At 37.5% G+C, this 19,575-nt stretch overlaps 1 protein-coding gene across 4 annotated transcripts in view; it reads right to left on the reverse strand.

Annotated features, from left to right (window-relative positions):
* The window catches only part of MAP9 (microtubule associated protein 9), a 39,233-nt gene that overhangs the window by 11,825 nt on the left and 7,833 nt on the right, over positions 1–19,575 (reverse strand). The window contains exons 5-14 of one of the 4 annotated variants that reach the window (XM_060778800.2): positions 18,676–18,908; positions 17,437–17,548; positions 14,576–14,856; positions 11,542–11,597; positions 11,258–11,423; positions 9,951–10,040; positions 5,600–5,764; positions 3,561–3,706; positions 2,812–2,944; positions 1,569–1,634 (exon numbers count right to left, since the gene is read on the reverse strand). In XM_060778800.2, the coding sequence (XP_060634783.2) occupies positions 1,569–1,634; positions 2,812–2,944; positions 3,561–3,706; positions 5,600–5,764; positions 9,951–10,040; positions 11,258–11,423; positions 11,542–11,597; positions 14,576–14,856; positions 17,437–17,548; positions 18,676–18,908 (1,448 nt within the window). Of the gene's footprint in view, positions 1–1,568; positions 1,635–2,811; positions 2,945–3,560; positions 3,707–5,599; positions 5,765–9,950; positions 10,041–11,257; positions 11,424–11,541; positions 11,598–14,575; positions 14,857–17,436; positions 17,549–18,636; positions 18,909–19,575 lie in introns of all 4 variants that reach the window. The other 3 variants (XM_060778799.2, XM_060778798.2, XM_060778802.2) reach the window with 3 other exon arrangements.

Below are 19,575 nucleotides of genomic sequence, written 5' to 3' on the forward strand. Positions count from 1 at the left end.
TTGTTTTATAGTATAATCACAATAGCAATACTTTCATTGGTTTGGAAAAGCTACATTTGCAGAAGCACAAAACTCTTTTGTAAGGGCTTATAACGCGTGAAGTAAATATGGGATCCATGAACAGCTAGAAGCAAACTGCATGGACTGTGCACACAAAATGAAAAAGAAGGACACATTATGATAAAGGTTGTACAATAAGACTGGTAGGTTCTTTTAAACCAGTGGTTCCCAACCTGTGGTCCATAGACCACCAGTGGTCTGCAAAATTGAAAATGTGGTCCGTGCCCTCACCATTACTACACTGTTGCAACATGACTGGTCTCGTGAAATCTTCTTATAGTGCTGAGGCTTATTAAATATGGTTTTCTGTGGGTGAGCAGATGGCAACTACTGGATGGCATATGCTCCGTATCAGAAACTAGAACTGATGTTATCTATCCAATGTAATTTTCTGACTTAGCACCCCAAATAACCAAACTGAATCTAAAGCTGCCAAAAAAACTGATTCATAACCTTTTTGGTACTAATGTTGGAGAGTGGTTCATGGCCAAAGTGGTCCCTGGATAAAAAAAAGGGTTGGTAACCACTGTTTTAAACCTATACTGCACGAATCTTCAAACTGCAGCTCTTCAGCTGTTTGGGCCACCAACTCACAGAAGCCATAGTCAGGAGTTCTGGGAGTTGGAGGTCCAAACAGATGGAAGACTGCAGTTTGAAGATGTCTGCTATACCCATTAGCAAGCAAATTTACATGAAGTGTAAATTTACATGAAGTGTAACCCTCTGCAGTGCCACAGCGGGTTAAACCACTAAGCTGCAGAACTTGCTGACTGGAAGATCGGTGGTTCAAATCCATGGGACGGTGTGAGCTCCTGTTGTTAGCCCCAGCTTTTGCCAACCTAGCAGTTCAAAAACATGCAAATGTGAGTAGATCAATAGGTACCACTTTGGTGGAAAGGTAATGGTGCTCCATGCACTCATGATGGCCACATTAACCAGGAGGTATCTACGGACAATGTTGGCTCTTTGGCTTAAACATGGAGATGAGCACCACCCCCAGAGTTGGACATGACTAGACTTAATGTTAAGGGGAAATATTTACCTTTACATATTCCACTGGTCAACACACATTTTGGTGCCTCAAATGTTAATCCTGTTTCTGGGTATATTTGGCCTGCTGATTCCAAAAATGGCACCTGTTCATCAGCAGTCACTATCTGCTGGCTAATAAAAACCACAATAACCGTATCTAAGAAACTAGAGCTGATGCAGTCTATCCAATGCAATTTTCCGAATCATTGCCCTAAATAATTTTTAAAACAGGCCTTAAAACCAAGAAACCAATATCTTTTTTGGTTTGTTTGATTCTGTGAGAGAGTATTGTACATTTTGTTTCCTAGAGAACTATGATAATTCTTACTCTAAAGCAGGACTTTTACATTTTCTATGTTAAAGTATTTGCCTATGTGAACTCGCAAACAAACACATACACAATATAATAATCCTTCAAGCAATCCCGAGTAACTCATTTTCTCTTACAAACTAGTTTCCTTGTATTATTCACTCACTTGAGCTGCTGTTATGCTTTGCTGGTTCTGGGCTGCGCTGACATGGCTTGGCTGAAGCGGCTCTTCCTGACAGTGAACAGGAGAAGAGAATACTCTAATGTCAAAAACTACAGCACTGGGATGAGGAACCACCAGCAGGGCAGGGTTATTGCCAAAACTGTGGTGACGCAGCCGTTTTGCTCTTTTTGCAATGACTGACTTTTCCTTGTACTAAAAAGAAAATCTATTACAACAGGAAAAAAAGGCCTAAAAACGTGACCTAAGCAGCAGACACATATGTCCCTTGTGGAGTCCAGAAAGAACCAGTGAGGTCAACTCCTATTTAGCTCACCTTTTGTAGGCCTGTTAGGGCTAAATTACATGTAATTTTGAAATCGCATGTGTGTGAACAACGGCTGTGGAATGCATGGAAAAGAATAGAATACAGTCCTGATATTCTTCCTCTGCTGTAGTTTAGAACATGACAAAAGCATCATTGACTCGAAAGAAAGCTTCACTTTTGTGCCGAACAATAACTTTTAAGGGAACATACATATTGAGATTAGATGCCATGGAGGTGGAAAGAGTTAACCCCACTCCTAGCTGTTCAGAATGAGACTAGGATCTTCCATTGCTGCTAATTAGTTGTTGTTTTTTTAAATGCATATGCAATACCAAATTACAGGTCATGTATACTTTGGCCTCCATGGGATTATACCTAAATTGCCAGTTGAGACTGACTATAAGTCTTGTTATATATTCCTAACAAAGCCAAATGTGCTGAAAAGACCCTCCACTAACTTTAGTCATTAATAATAATAATAATAATAATAATAATAATAATACTTTATTTATAGACCGCCATATCTTCCCAAAGGAACTCAGGGCAGTTTCAAACAAATATGGCAAACATTTCCTACAAATATGGCAATACATAACACACATAGTCTGCTTTCCCCATCCCCTCATGACAACATTTTGTTAATTACTGTAGGCAGAAGTACATATCTGTGTTAATCACTTGCAGGAAGTTTTGTAAAGCATGAGAAATTGTAGGTGTTCCTCTACAAAACCTAAACAAGACTTTATTTTGGTGTGCAGAGTTCAGGCATATTCATCTAACAACTACTGCACTGATGCATCACCAGTAAATGGGAGATTATACTGCCACCACTTGGCCTTCTTCATTCAGTAGAAGTTGATAAAGCCAAACTGGAATATCTGTATGTTTTGCTTGCGCATGATCAGCAATGCATACACTTACCAACCATTTTTCATATGCTTCTATGGCTTTTTTATCTTTTTCTTGCATCTCAACTTCTTGATCTACTTCTTTTTTCCTTTCTTGTGTTTTTTCCTTTTTCTTTTGCTTTAGATATTCTTCTTTTTTCTCATTCCTAAACAATATACAAATCTGTCTGAAAACATGAAGAAAATTCTTGCCTTCTATTCCAATGACAGGCAGTAGCAATGATGTAATAAACAAGTTCATTTTTGTTGTCGAAGACTTTCATGGCTGGAATCACTGGGTTGCTGTGAGTTTTTCGGGCTGTCTGACCATGTTCCAGAAGCATTCTCTCCTGACGTTTCACCCACATCTATGGCAGGCATCCTCAGAGGATGGGAGATTATCTGTTTGAGGCAACTGTGAACAACAACGAGGAATTTCTCCAGGCAGGAAGCAGCCAGGCTTTGAAGCTGCAAGGCCATTAAATGCTAATCAAGGTGACAAATTGCAACATTCATATTTGGCTCAAACAGATAAAAGTTTTTTCTCCTATCCTGGACATTCCAGATATATAAACCCCACTTGCCTAGTTTCCAACCGACCTCACAACCTCTGAGGATGCCTGCCATAAATGCAGGCAAAACATCAGGAGAGAATGCTTCTGGAACATGGCCATACAGCCTGAAAAGCTCCCAGCAACTCAAGTTCATTTTTGTTCTTAAGGTTAGCAGACTCAGATATAAAGGTATAAAAATATATAATGATTCAGAATGATTCAGACATACCACTTTTCAACAGCAGACCTGCTGTCTTTCTTCTTCTCTGCAACAATCTCCTCTTCTTTTTTCTTTTTCAACCTTTCAATTCTTCTCTCCTTTTTTAATTGTTGTTTTGAATATTCTGCTTTCTTTTCTTTCCATTTCTCAAAAGCCTATAAGGTTTGTGTTTAAGAGCTTTTGTTAGTTTTTAAGCAATTAAAAGAATTTTAGTCATGTTATCAGCTGTTTGAAACCACTTGATTAATTGGTTGATTGAGTGTGCAGAGTACAAAGTCAGTGTTAAGTCATTACCATTTTACAAACCAACCCATTATTTACTAAAAGAATAATAAAGGACACCTGGGCTTTCTTTATTAGAATAACTAATAATTTGCTTTTCAGCATGGTTCTGAGAGGGTCTTACAAGATGAAGTTATTAAAATATAACACTGGCCAACACACATTTTTGTGCCTCAAAAGTTATCCCTATTTCTGGATATATTTGACCTGTTGATTCTAAAAATGGCAATAGTTTTTCCATATCAGCTCTAGTTTTTGAGATACAGAACATATGACATCTACCAGTTGCCATCTGCTCACCCACTGAAAACCACAATAACCATATTTAAGATACTAGAGCTGATGCAGTCTATCCAATGCAATTTTCTGAATCAGCGCCCCAAATAATCCTAAGTACAAGCCTAAAAACCAAGACACCAAGAAATTATTTTTCGCTGGGCTGTGTGAAAAAATAAATAAATTGGAACAAGCAGTTAAAAGTTCACCTTGAAAAAGGAAAAAAAAACCATTTAAAGGTCTGAACAAATAAAAACAGTGTATTGTTGAAGGCGTTCACGGCCTGAATAAAAAGCAATTTCACCTAATGTCAAATTAAGGTAAAGGTTTCCCCTTGACAATAAGTCTAATCGTGTCCGACTCTGGGGGGTGGTGCTCATTCCCATTTCCAAGCTAAAGAGCCTGCATTGTCCATAGACACCTCCAAGGTCATGTCGCTGGCATGACTGCATGGAGCGCCGTTACCTTCCTGCCAAAGTGGTACCTATTAATCTACTCACATTTGCATGTTTTTAAATGGCTAGGTTGGCAGAAACTAGAGCTTACACTGGTAGCTCATCCCGCTACCCGAATTCGAACCAACGACCTTTCAGTCAGCAAGTTCAGCAGCTCAGCAGTTTAACCTGCTGTGCCAGCGGGGGCTCAATGTCAAATTAGGCATCAAAATACCCACTGCAGTAAGGGATTCCTGTAAGTAGGCACCAGAATTGGAAAGACTTCTGCTTCTGGCCAATATTTAATTTACTTAACACAGCAAAAAACAAAAAACAAACAAAACAAACCAAAAAATCCCACAAAAAAAAAAAACATATATAGGTGGGAGGCACACACAAAATAAACATTTCATGTTAGGTCCTTTGGAAGGAGACAATCCTTTGGGGATCCTGGTCGTGATCAACAGCCAATGAAATGGTTCCACCCCTGGCATAATATGCTCCTAATGAGGAATCAGGTTACTATCTTTTGCATTAAAGGGTTCACTGCAAGTCCCTTGTGGCTATTTTATTTTATTTATATCCCCCTTTCTCCTTGCATAGAACCCAAGATGGTTTACATCCAATTTAAAACAAAACACATCTTGTTAATATTTTAAAAGCTTTTTGCCAGAATAACACACCAATCTAAAAACAAGCATATCTCTAATTCTCAGTCTCATTGATTAAAACACACCCACCCCCAATTTAAATCTTTAAGCTTTATTGATGAATCTGCAAATTAAATTCTAGATTCTTGCTTTTCATGGATTTTGACCACTGGCTAGGCTTTGCAAACTACTAAATCTACTTGCAAAATTATTCACTGCAGAGTGAATATTGCCAAACAGAGTGCAGAAACTTACAGTTAAGTTAATTTCAACAGTTTGCATATTCAATTTCAGAACACTATACTCATTAAGATGAATCACAGGGTATGGGCATATAATGAAACACTAGCTCTACTTAATACAGTCTTTCTATAGGGTTGATGCTTGCAACATAGAAATTTCTCACTGCCTTTTGTGCCTCTTCTTTTTTCTTCTCATTTAGTTCTGCTTCTTTCTGTTTCTTTGCCTCTTCCAACCTTTTTTTCTCAGCCAATTTTTTTGCTTCTCTTTCCTTCATAGCCTTCCAGGCTTCAAAGGATGCAAGCGCTTCTTCCTTCTTAGCTGCTTCCTTCTAAAGAGACAGAAAATGTGAACTGTAAAGCAACAACTAAGATTTCCATTATAACTAATGTTGGACTTAGTTGGATAAACAGAAGGCCACACAAACTTCAAGTAATAATTTGGTATGCATTGTGAATTGTGATTCCTATGGCTACATATGCCTCATAATTCTTGAAATCTACACATAACCTAGTATCTACTGGCAACCTATGCATTTTATTCAAATACTAGCCGTCCCCTGCCACGTGTTGCTGTGGCCCAGTCTGTGTATATGTGTTTTGTGTGTGTATATTTGTATGTATGTGTGTGTATATATTTGTGTATATGTGTAAATATGTTGTTTTGCGCATGCATTATAATGTATTTTTTATTTTTTGGCTTTTAAAGTCTCTTCCGCTGTGTTTTTCATTTTATAAGTGATTGTCACTTGTTGGCCTGAGAGGTGTATTATGTCCAAATTTGGTGCCAATTTATCCAGTGGTTTTTGAGATATGTTAGTCCCACAAAAGAACATCAAATTTTTATTTATATAGATGTAATATAATCTATTATATATACATATAATATTTATATTATAATGTAATACAATATAATACTACTATTAATAATATATTGTAATTATATATTTGATATTACATGCAATATTACTAATATTACAATATAATGGTATAGTACAATATAGTAATATATAATATTGATATTGTACTAAGCTAATAATATATTAATTTTGTTGCTGTGGTCCACATGGGGATTCTGTGTGGGAGGTTTGGCCCAATTCTATCGTTGGATTCTGAATGCTCTGTGATCTATAAATCCTAGCAACTACAACTCCCGAATGTCAAGATTCTATCTTCCCCAAACTCTACCAGTGTTCACATTAGGACATATTGAGTATTCGTGTAGAGTTTGGTCCAGATCCATCATTGAGTCCACAGTGATCTCTGGATGTAGGTGAACTACAACTCCAAAACCAAAGAACACTGCCCACCAAACACTTCCAGTATTTTCTGTTGGTCATGGGAGAACTGTGTGCCAAGTTTGGTTCAATTCCATTGTTGGTGGGGTTCAGAATGCTCTTTGATTGTAGGTGAACTATAAATCCCAGCAACTACAACTCCCAAATGACAAAATCAATTTTTTTGAGTGAAGGACAAACATTGGGTTGTTAGGTGTATTGTGTCCAAATTTGGTGTCAATTCGTCCAGTGGTTTTTGAGTTCTATTAATCCCACAAATGAACATTCCATTTTTTTATATAGATAAACCAGAATAAACATATTTTGGAATTGTGCATCAGTTTATATTTAACTAAGTACTCCATTAATTAATTTTTCTGGTTCAACAGCTCCAAACATGACAGAAACATCATTCAACTATGCTCTACTAATCAGCAGACAGGACCTCCTGCCCTCCATGCTGCTGATACCTGGTGAAGAAGATTGAGAAAGCAAATTATAGTCACAGAAATAGTATCAACATTATGACTAAGTAGTGATGATTGGGTTACTCTTTCACAATCACTACTTAATCACTATTTTGATATTACTGCCATGATTGTAACTTCCCTATAAATCTATTTTTACTGATCATCAGCTTCATGGGGAGAAAGAAGTTGATTCTGTGGATGACCAGAGCCTGGTTGAATGATATTTCGATCCAGTTTGGTGGGGACTGACCAGGAGAAGTTATCAAGGATCATAATTCACTGCGTAGTAGCCATCACTATATAGTTGTTGCACCCCCTTTTTTGGCTCCAAAATTAGCTTTCAGCCTTTCTTCACATAATGGACACAGAGCTGCTTGGAGCTGATTCCCCCCTTCCTTTCTTCTTTCTCTGAAGGCCAGGCAGTTTTAAAAAAGTGAAATGGAGGTCTTTGGAATAAAAATCTTCCTTCCTTTCTCCAAAGAGCTCCATTCCAAATTTTGTAAACTGCCTTGCCTCTGGAGAAAGAGAAGGAAGAGGGAGAAAATACTTTCTCCTCATTCTCAGAGGCAAGGCAATAAAACAAACAAACACACACAAAAATGAAGCTGTTTGAGGCTGTGTCATCCCTCCTCCTCCTCCTCCTCCTCCTTTCTCAGAGGTAAGGCATTTAAAAAAGCAAACTACCTACAAACAATCTACAGAACCACTAAGAAAATCCAACAGGAGCTACATTCAGCAAATAACAAGAGCAACCCTTTCACCTCTGCAGGAGTCTACCAGATACCATGCAGCTGTGGACAAGTCCACATAGGGACCACCAAATGCAGCACCCAAACATGAACCAAGGAACATAAAAGGTATTGCAGACTAAACTCAACCAGAGAAGTTAGTCATAGCTGAGCACTTGTTGAACCAACCTGAACACAGCATATTATTTGAGAACACAGAAATGCTGGACCGCTCTACAACCACCATGTCAGACTAAACAGAGAAGCAATTGAAATCCACAAGCATGTGGACAATTTCAACAGAAAGGAGGAAACCATGAAAATGAACAAAATCTGGCTTCCAGCATTAAAAAAAACTCTAAAATCAGGACAGTAAATAACGAGCAACACTAAAAAAAAAACCCCAGGGGAATTCCAGACAAGAATCAATTGGGGCCAGTTAACACCTCCCAACAAAGGACCCCCATGCAGCAACAAGCCAGGCTTTGAAGCTGCAAGGCTATTCAATGCTAATCAAAGTGGCCAATTGCAACATTCACATGGGCGTCAAGCAGACAAGAGTTCTTTCGCCAACCCTGGACATTCCACAGATATATAAACCTCACTTGCCTAGTATCCAACAGACCTCACAAACTCTGAGGATGCCTGCAATAGATGTGGGTGAAACGTCAGAAGAGAATTTTATTTATTTATCTATTCCAAATATTTGTACCCTGCCCTTGTCTACCTCCAAAGGGGGACTCAGGGCGGCTTACAGCTAGCAACAATTTGATGCCTCCCATATACATACAGATAAAACAGCAATTAAAAAATAGATAAAACATTCATATAAATTTAAACCATTTAAAATAGTGCAAATTCAATTAGTTGGCCAAATCTAAATCTGAGTTCTACAATCAACACCTTGGTTCCGAAGCCTGCCCACAGTCCATTTACCATAACATGTTCATCATTTATTAACCTACTATCCAAATGCCTGGTCCCATAGCCACGTTTTCAACTTTTTCCTGAAGGACTGAATGATTCTATAACATGGCCATACAGCCTGGAAAACTCAGCAACCCCCCCCCCCAAAAAAAAAGAAAAGAAAAAACAAAAGAAACTGGAGAATCAAAGGCAGATCCCCCCCCCCCCCGCCCCCAATTACTCAGCTATTAAAGAGTGTGACTATTATGTAATGAGATACAGTACTTAGTTAAATAAAAGCTGTTACAGGACTTTGGCCAGTATGTATCAGGTTATTTCAAATCTAATTATTTGCTACAAATGTATAAGTTTATAGAAATATGCCTTGTAACTCAGGCAACTACAAGAAGCGAGTGAAATTTCATCCAATGTCCCTGTATTCCTTGGGGAAAATATTCCAATTTTCTGCAAAACATTTGGTTAGTCAACTATCACATCCTTTGTTGTGCTTATTTGCTATACCCTCATTGTTCCTTACTACTAAATATAAGCCTTTATGACAATATAAAGCAATTTGAAAATCAGAAAAAATCTGTACAGTATACTTCTATTCATTCAAGATTGCTGAACATGACCTAAAACACATTGGTTTTAGTGCTAGAAATAACTACGCTGGTTTATCAGTACAGTTAAATGAATTGCAAAGTAAGTGGGGTGTAATTCAAATAAGTTGGGAAAATTTTGCATGTCATTTTTGCAAACTCAGTGCCCAGTACCTGTTACAATTTATTTTTATGAAAATGATTGCCCCAAATACCTCTATACTCCAAATTCTCCTTCCTTTGGCTTTTTAGAAATCTTTTTTTCCCAACCAGGAAGTAAACTGGAATTTTCTCTTCTACCCTCTGTTAGAGCCTATTCCTGATCCAATATTAATTAGCCATAAGGAATAATTTCCTAAACAATTATTGTGAAACTTGAAAGCTCAGTGATTTCATTTTAATGCACTTCAAAAACTACATTTTTAAAAGAAATACATGCTAATAGTTAATTGGAAAGGCAAACTCAGAATACTTGTATGTCAAATCTCATAGTATGATGGTGGCAGTTTTAGATCAGTGATTTTAAAAATAAAACCTTTTCATTTTTCTCCCGCAGATTCTCAGCTTTGTTTCTTTTAATTCTTTGCAGTTCCACTAGGAATACTCTCTTCTTTTCTAACCAGTCCTGAAAAACATAACCAAAAAATTGTACAAAGTTTATACTTGATGAAATTATTTGCTAACAAAAAACAAACAAATTCATTTTTATCAGTGAAACCACCACTTGATTTCTATACTCATGCTATGAAATATCCTTTTAATTTTGCATGTATGAAAACATTAATATTTCTACTGGAATGGAAACCTGTCATACACATGATGCAAACCTTTATTTGCACATAACAGGCAATTCCCTAGCTTTCAAAATCACCTTTACTCCTATGATGATAAGGGCTGTTGCTTCAGTTACTTCAAGCTTCAAGAATGGTTAAGTCATAAAATGGGACTATCTCATAGGCCACAGATATCTTATTCAAATATATTTGAAAACCATTTTTCTGAACCTGCTCCTTGTTATTTATAATGAAAAGCTGGGAAGGAAGCAAAATTCAAGGCCTATTTCTAATCATAGCTTAATCTTAGTTAAGTTTAACATCCTACCTTTATATATTAAAAACAATTAAGCAAAAAAGAATCTGTCTTTTATCTTTATCCAAGTTAAGTATGGATTGTTCTATTCACTGCCGGTCAATTCATGCCACTCTAAGCACTCTAGAGACACAGCCTGCTTTTCACAGCACTTCCCTTTGCACAGAAAATGTTTGTCATTCTTGGCTGATGTAATACAAGTAGGCTTGGGCGGTTTCGTTCATTAATTTCGTAATTCGTTATTAATTCGTATTTAAATTAGCTTATGATCCAATATTGAGCCATGCAGGAATTGTGTGAGGAGTAATAAAGATTCAAAACAATTTTTTCAATTTATTTCGTAATTATTTCGTAATTATTTTCACATGTCTGGTGCAAGTTTTATAGTTGTTGTTTGTTTTATCACACCAACAGTCAACAACAGAGGGAGAGGGAAGCTTCAGAAGTTCCTCCTGTCCCATTTGGAGGTTTTTTTTAGCATATTGCGCAATCTCGTCCGCCATTAACGAATCGATTCGTAATTTTACGAAATTTCGTAAATTTCGGAATTATTAAAAAAAACGAAACGCAAGGGCCCCCTAAAAATAAAACGAGTTTAGAACCAAATTTTTCCGTGGTTACCCAAGCCTAAATACAAGGTATCATCATATAATGGACATTGGCATTTATGTTATGTTCAGCACACCTACTCTGTAAATTGTGTTTTAATTGGAAGGGATAATCTTATTGCACTAAATGGTGCTACATGTTTACCTGATACACTGCTGCTCTCAAGCTGTCAGCTTTATCAAGTTCAGCACTATATTTTCGTAAATGTTTGTTGTCCAAGAACTTTAAAGTTCCCAAGTACTGAGAAGATGTACTTGTTGGGATATGAGGGGGTTTCCCAGTTTTCTTCAAATGTGCAGAGCTCAAAGACCTGTAAAATAAAAAAAGACGATATAGAGCATTTTCAGTTCTAATAAAGGCAATAGACTAAATGCATTCTTATGTTTGTTGTCTCTTAGAAAGTACTTTCATTGGCTCTTGATTCCTACCTGCTTACTCGAGATTTTACTTTTTGTGAAACTCGCTCTTTAAATTCACTCCTCTCCTAATAAAACAAAAACAAAACTGTTTCAAAATATGACAAACAACAGAATGACCAAGTAGCACATATTTATTTCTTTATTTACCCTACCGGTCCATTTCCGAGCACAATTCAAAGTGCTGATCTTGACCTATAAAGCCCTATACAGTTCCAGCCCAGTTTATCTGTCCAAACGTATCTCCCAGTATGATCCACCTCAAAGTTTACAATTGTCAGGGGAGCCCCTGCTCTCGATCCCGCCACCCTTGCAAGCGTGATTAGTGGGGATGAGACAGGGCTTTTTTGGTGGTGGCTCCCTATCTATGGAACACACTCCTCAGTGAAATGAAGGTGACTCCCTCTCTCCTCACCTTTAAGGAAAAAAAGCTTACATCTTGGCTTTGGGACCAAGTATTTAGGCAGCTGACCAAGCAGCAACTGCAATGACTTAAGAGGACTGTCATTGAATAGATCTTGGACTGAAACTCTGGATTACGATTTGGATTTGGGAATTTAGGCTTGGTTGTGTTTTAATACTTAATGATCAATATTTTAATGTATTTTTATAATCTTGTTGGTTTACTTAATGTTAATTGTTTGTATTGCGATTGTTTGTTTGTTGGCATCTAATGAGTGCCAGTTGTAAGCCACCCTGAGTCCCCCTTCAGGGGTTGAGAAGGACGGGATATAAATATTCAAAATAAATAAATATATATTCCGCCTTTCTCTACCCCAAAGGGGACTCAAGGCAGCTTTAAATATAGGGAACTATTCAATGTCTTTATTTATTTATTTATTTACTGTATTTATATACCACTTTTCTCATCCCTGGGGAAACTCAGGGCAGTTTACAACATATTAATGGCAAAAATTCAATGTCAACATACAGTAACACAAAGAAATCATAATTACTACATATAACTTTGACTTAAAATCATTAAAACTATTAAACATGAGACATAAACAAAATGTTAACATTTAGACACAGCAACATACAGTTAAAATACATTTGTATTAAAATCTAAATTAAAAGTAAAGCATGTTAAAACATATAAAAATATTCCATTCACTATTAAAATCATGCCATCTATAATTGTAATCTGGGGCCATTCCAATAATCATTGCACATATTTCAACATTCTGAGTGTTTCAGAATAAAAAAAAAGTCTGCGAAAGTTTAGAAAGCTCAAGATATAAACCTGTGAAATGCTCTTTTTGAACTAAAATATAGGAAGCACAACCAATTCCTTCTTCCTTATTTATAGCCTGTACATGTCAGTAGAATCTGAGAAATGGACAACAAAAGGACTACAGCCATGCCTACATGTGTGAAAATCACTGAACACACTAAAATGATTTCTAAGGGAACATGCTAAAATGATTTTCACCTATGTTGATATATTGGGATCTAAACGTACATCTACCGTGCTAATAGCAATGAATCTCTATCCTTTAACATAGACTTTCTGTATCTATGATCTCTTGTACAATGACTGGAAACAAAGATAATCTCCAGCTGAAATGGAAAGTGAGTGCTGAGCTTTCTAGTTCAATATTGGCAGAACATAGTTCTAAGGATAAGCTTATAGTAGCCAGCATGCATATGTACATTTGTATAAAAGGGGAAGTGTGTCTATGTGTAGGAGGGGAGATCTAGTTGCACCTTTGCTATTAGCTGATATATTTCAGCATAAGCTTTTGTAGATTCTAGTCTTCAAAATGAGTGTGAATGCATGTGCATGCTTCCTCTTTAACTAGAAGGGAGAAAAAAATGAGAGAGAGAAGATCCCACAGACAATGCACTTTTTTTGTCTTTTTCTCTACTCTGTACTCTTTCTTTATTCATCATATTTAGCATCATTTCCTACATCTCACCATGTTAAAATAGTGGATGTGGCTCTTAATGAGACATGTCACATTATCACAGGATGTCTGTGCCCAACACCACTGGAGAAATTATACTGTTTTGCTAGTATTGCACTATCTGATATCCGCAGGGAAGTAGCAGGCAGCAATAAAAGGACCAAGGCATTGATATCTCCGGCCCATCCTTTGTTCAGGTATCAGCCAGCATGCCAATGAATTCAATGAAGAAAGAGCTTCCTAAGATCTACAGAGATACTCTCAAGAGCACCTCAGGAAGAGTCCAAAAGTGGCAGGCTAAAACCTGGAACCTCAATCAGTGGCTGATACCAGTTGAGAAACTTCCTTCTGGGCACACAGAAGGCTGGGCGACTTGGAAGGCACTGAACGGACAGGACTCTGGCAAAGCCAACCTTAAGAAATGGGGCTACAAAATTGAGACCGCAACATCCAAGTGCGGAGAAGAGCAAACTACACACAACTTACTACAATACGATCTGAGCCCTGCCACATGCACACTGGAGGACCTTCTTACAGCGACACCAGAGGCACTCCAAGTGGCCAGCTTCTGCTCATAGGAAATTTTGCATAATGCCAAGTTTTTAACTTTGTGGTTTTTAAAATATATTTTAACTGTATTCTCAATTTGCTTCTGACATGAGAAATAAATACCATCATTTCCTAAAGTGAACTCCTTGTGGCTCCTAATTTGGTGCCAGAAACAGAGGCACAGCTCTTCACCTGCTTGTTCTTCTCTATCCCATCAGTTCTCAACTTACAACATGGATGCCTACTTTTCCTTCAACTCCTTTTCCCTCCCCCAATCTACAATGGATTCTGTATCTTTTTAAAACCTCTGTATCTTTTTAAAACCTGCTTTCTGTTGCCTACACATGAGGGACAGTCTTTTCCTACACATCCTTTTATCATCTGCAAGTCCCCCCCCCCCCCCATATTCAACAGATTAAGGAACAGAGCACTGTATGTTCTGTATTTCGATGATTTCCTGTTTTATGACAGTGTTCTGCTAACCCGACAAATAAGCAAAAGGACACCCACAGAAATAGATGTATGAATGCATATGTAGTTATGTTATTTGAAAATTCTCACCAATTATGATACAAATTTATCAAACACACCTTTACTGAATCCTCTGACAATTCCAGTGCAGCTTTTAAAGTACTTAGGTCTATCTTCTGTTCATATTTATCATCCTTTGTGGCCTCTCTTGATCTGTCCTTAATGGCACTATGTTCTAATGTCTCCAGCTTTTGCTCAAAATCATCTTCAACTGACTTCTGCAATTTCTTAGTTTTCTCATAGGCTGTCGTCATCATTAGTTCTAACACAGAAGGTGATTTTCTGTCACTCTCCAGTAATTTCTGATCACTGCTGTTGCCAGTTCCTTTTTCTTCATCATCTAATTTTCAAATGAAAAAGAAAAGAAAGTACAGTATTAATGATAGATTTTGGGGGCTGCAGAAGTCATTGGATAGGAGTGGCTTTCTTTTTGTTTTAAGCAGAAGTTAGTAACTCTCTCCAAGATCTAATTTTACATGAAATAAACAGTGACTTAAGATAGAAAAAATTAACTACTGCACAAACTGTTACTTGAATTTATTCTTTAAAAATTGGCATGTCTGCCTTAGTTCATGTTTTGTCCATTTCAGTATGGAAGCATACTGTCATAACTTGTCTCATATAGCATTTTTTTTAAAAAAAGAAAGAAACTGTCATATCAGTTTCCCTATCAACTGGAAGATTTAAAATTACATGATACAATTAAAAACATAATTACAAATTAATTCCTGGTACATTCTTATGAACTGGAGGATCGCAGCTTGACTGTGTTTGAATGTATGCTTTTATATGGGCATGTGTTTTATTTTTTTGTATTTTATATGTTCACTTTTATTTTTGTTTTTAGGCACTTTGTGTCGTCTGTAAGCCGCCCGAGTCCCTGCGGGGAGATGGTGGTGGGATATAAGAATAAAGTTGTTGTTGTTGTTATTATTATTATTATTATTATTATTATTATTATTTTATAGGTGCATATCTTCTTATGTTTCACATAGTATATGGGGCACAATGTGGCCAAATGCTGGGTCAACCTGTAGATTTACTATCTAGATTTGACGCCTGAGATATGTGATTAGAATTTCAACACTTTAAAAAAGTATCTCAACCAGTGTTGGATATGAGAAAGTAGTTTTCATAACCTAGAACATTCAGGTGATGCATTTAAATAGGAACTAGTTGCCATATGATTAGATTAGAAAAACGGGACAGGGAGCATATATTTCCCTGATATTAAGTAACCTAAACTAGTTTTTTGTGAGCAAGAGGGTAAACTGCTGTTTTTCAGCAAGACACAGAAAGAGGTAAGAGAAGAGCAAACGAATGATTCTCTCTCATGTCGATTTGGTTACCAGTGCTCAGCCAGTATATTGGAGCCCCTGGTGGCACAATGGTTAAACCCTTGTGCTGGCAGGACTGCTGACCAAAAGGTCAGTGGTTTGAACTTGGAGATTGGGGTGAGCTCCCATCTGTCAGCTCCAGCTTTTCATATGGGAACATGAGAGAAACCTCCCAAAGGATAGTAAAACATCTGGGCCTCCCCTGGACAACGTCCTTACAGACAACCCTTTCACACCAGAAGCGACTTGCAGTTTCTCAAGTTGCTCCTGACATGAAAAAAGTCAGGATATTTATAAATAATTTAAAGCATGTCAAAGGTCTTATGCTTTCAGGAACTTATTTCCCAATGATGCTGGGACTGTATACCAGTTGAGCCAGGTGTTATTGTATTTTCTGTATTTATGTATTTCTAACTATCAGTATTTATCAGATATAGTTAGATATAGACAAGACAGTGTCTATTCATGACAAGAGAGACTTTGTGGATACAGCTGTGAGAAGGAAAACACAAACAGGTAGAAAATGTTTGGAATAAAAGAGGTTACAACTTTATAAATAGCTTCAGGCTTTTGACTAGCTTGAGGCATGGATCTGACACTGGGGAACCTATTATCCAAAATCTCCTTGGCTGACTTGCTGACATGGACAACTGAGTGACAGGTATGGAATCTGTTTGGGTGTGAGCCACTGAGTGGTTTCTTGCAACCTAAAGTGAGGCTGATCTGACAGTACTCAAGGTGGAATCCACCCTCATCTCCTGAGCCTCTAACATTCACCAATACAGTCAATGTGGTTGAAAACTGTATCCTGCTCCATACTACATTGGCAACGCTGTTATAACTAAATAACACAAGAATGCATCGCTGTAATGCCTGACAAATTATTTAAGTGGGAAGCCAGCAAGAGCCTAAATGCCAATGGAACTATGCAGGCACTGAAATTATATGCCATGGGCAAAATGTAATGAAGACTGTTCAGAGTTCCACCTCCCCCTATCCTTAACTGTCCCTCTAACCTGAGTGCTATGAACTTACAAAAAGTATGTGGGCTCCGAGGCAAAGACAAAGACAAAGGCAAGATGATAGTTGTAAATAACAGTTATCTACCATGTTATGCTACACTACAACCTACAAAGGGGCTGGGTAGATAACACAATTATGAAACAGGTAAGGGGATGTAAATGGAAAGTGATGTGACTAATGAAAAGGCTCATTGGTAGCAGGGCATAAATCCAAATGATACTAGAACTGATTTCTAAAAAAATTAACTCACATAAAACCATTCTGTTTCCCTACAGAGACATTCGAGCTAATAAATTATGAGAAGCAGTTATTATCAGCTTGTTAGCACAATGTCCTCAAAAGTCTCTTGTAAAAACAGAGGATCAAGGGAGAGAAAGCCAAAGGAGATAATTAATTTCAGATTTCCCTCTATCATTAGTGAATTTGAAATTTTCATCACAAATGATCAGAAGTTCAATTTGGACTCCTGAAGGGTAGTTATAGCTAAGTATTACAAAACTGCAAGATTTCAATTAAAGCCAACAGTTCCAAAGGTAATTTTATACAACTCTACTTTTTACCTTTTGATGAAAGTTCTTCCCCAAATATTTTAAAGTTGGAATCACCAGTTCTCTCATCCATCGAAGGAAAATGAATAGGAAATGGGGATGAGGAGCTTGAAATCCAGGGGCCCTAGGATATAAAACATGGTGTGAGTGATTATTCTTGGACTGGGAGATAAATACCTATAGCTTGATATAAAAGGAGTCCCCGGTGGCTCAGTGAGTTAAAGCACTGAGCTGCTGAGCTTGTTGACTGAAAGGTCGCATGTTCGAATCCAGGGAGTGCCATGGCTTCTGCTATCAGCCCCAGCTTCTGCCAACCTAGCAGTTTGAAAACATGCAAATGTGAGTAGATCAATAGGTACCACTCTAGCGGGAAGGTAACTGCGCTCCATGCAGTCATGCCAGCCACATGACCTTGGAGGTATCTACGGACAATGCCGGCTCTTCGGCTTAGAAATGGAGATGAGCACCACACCCTAGAGTCGGACATGACTGGACTTCATGTCAGGGGAAAACCTTTACCTTTACCTAACTTGATATAAACCCTGTAAGACTGATTCAGGCTGAAGGTGACTGAACACAATATGACAATAAAAAACAATTGCATAATTAAAGGAAGAAATAAGGTGCTTACTTCTCCTATGAGAACAAGAGATCAAATAACTAAGAAAGGATATTGTGAGCTGCAGTGAAAGTCAGATAGAATGTTTCCCTCTTCACCATATTCAGGGGTGACATCCTCCCTCGTCAGTCCTCTCCCAATTATATCCTTAGTATCCTAACCTTACCTTACCATCCGAAGCTAACCTTCCTAGACTTAGTATACCTGTAATAAAAATTAAGTTACTGATCTTTGCCCACAAATTTGCTCACTAATTAGACCCCACAAACCTATCTGTACTCCCTATCGAATATAAAAATAATGAACAAATGTATCAATTTATTTCTGGTACATTTTTGTTCATAAATCTGTTCCATCCTATTTTCAGCATTTAAAAAAACCCAGAAAAATCACTTGGAAATTTTATAATTTTTCCACAAAAATATGACTTTTCAAGCCAAGGGCTTTGTTAGAAAAGCATAATCCAAAACGTATTACTCCAATCTGCATATTAGCCTACATAGTGCCAATTAGCTTGGCTGACTTGTAAATACAGGCCATATAAAATAATACAGTATCCCAACTTAAAAGGACTTTGCTTCTCTGTTATTTACCCTTTGTTCATACTGGATAGCTTTAAATCCATTTCTAACCTCAGGACTAGGACTTTCAGCTAGTGCTCTTCTTTCGGATTTCACCACTTGATCATTTAACCTTGTTTCAGAAGATGGTGCAGACAAAGAAAAGAATCTGTGGTTGTGAGATGTTCTCTCTTCTGCCTTGCTTCCCTCATAATCTTCCACATGACTACTTTTCCTCAAAACACTCCTGGGTTGAGGAGACGGCTTTGAATACTCATGGAATGTAGGAATGCTGATATTCTCAGCTGAGAAAAATACAAAGAATGCAATTTTTAACCAGCATTTCAAAAGAAAATAATTTAGACAAAATGTAACAATCTCCTCCATTTCTTTTGTATTACTTCAGTCGTATGTGAGAATAGCATTAAATCCTTCATTTTCAATTAAAATGAAATTTTCTAAGACTGGAAAATTAAAAAGCATCAATTTAAAACTCTTACACATGCTTGCTTCTTTCACTTCTTTGTAAAAAAAAGTTAAATAACTGACGGTAATCTTTTATGAGAAATAGGATTCTATATTTCAATCCCAATCTGTTGTCCTTAGGTGCACACTGAAAGGTTGTCAGGTCATATGCAATATGAGGCATGGTTAAGATCCCATCACAAATAAATTGAATCTACAGAGGTTTAGCATTGTTTTTCTGTGTAGGAAAATAAAGATTCTCTTTTTTACGAACCACTGCGAAGACTAAGATATTCTAGGGTGGCCCTGCTCTCAGTCCTGCCACCGTCACAGGCTCGTTTGGCAGGGACAAGAGACAAGGCCTTCTCAGTGATTGCCCCCTGGCTATGGAACTCCCTTCCTGGAAAGATTAGATCAGCCTCCTCCCTTCTGTCCTTCAGAAAGATGGTAAAGACCTGGCTGTGGGTTGGGGTTCTGTCTGGCTGGAAAAGCTGATTGGGGGGGGGG

Source organism: Anolis sagrei, chromosome 5 (assembly GCF_037176765.1).
Source record: "Anolis sagrei isolate rAnoSag1 chromosome 5, rAnoSag1.mat, whole genome shotgun sequence".
NCBI lineage: Eukaryota > Metazoa > Chordata > Lepidosauria > Squamata > Dactyloidae > Anolis > Anolis sagrei.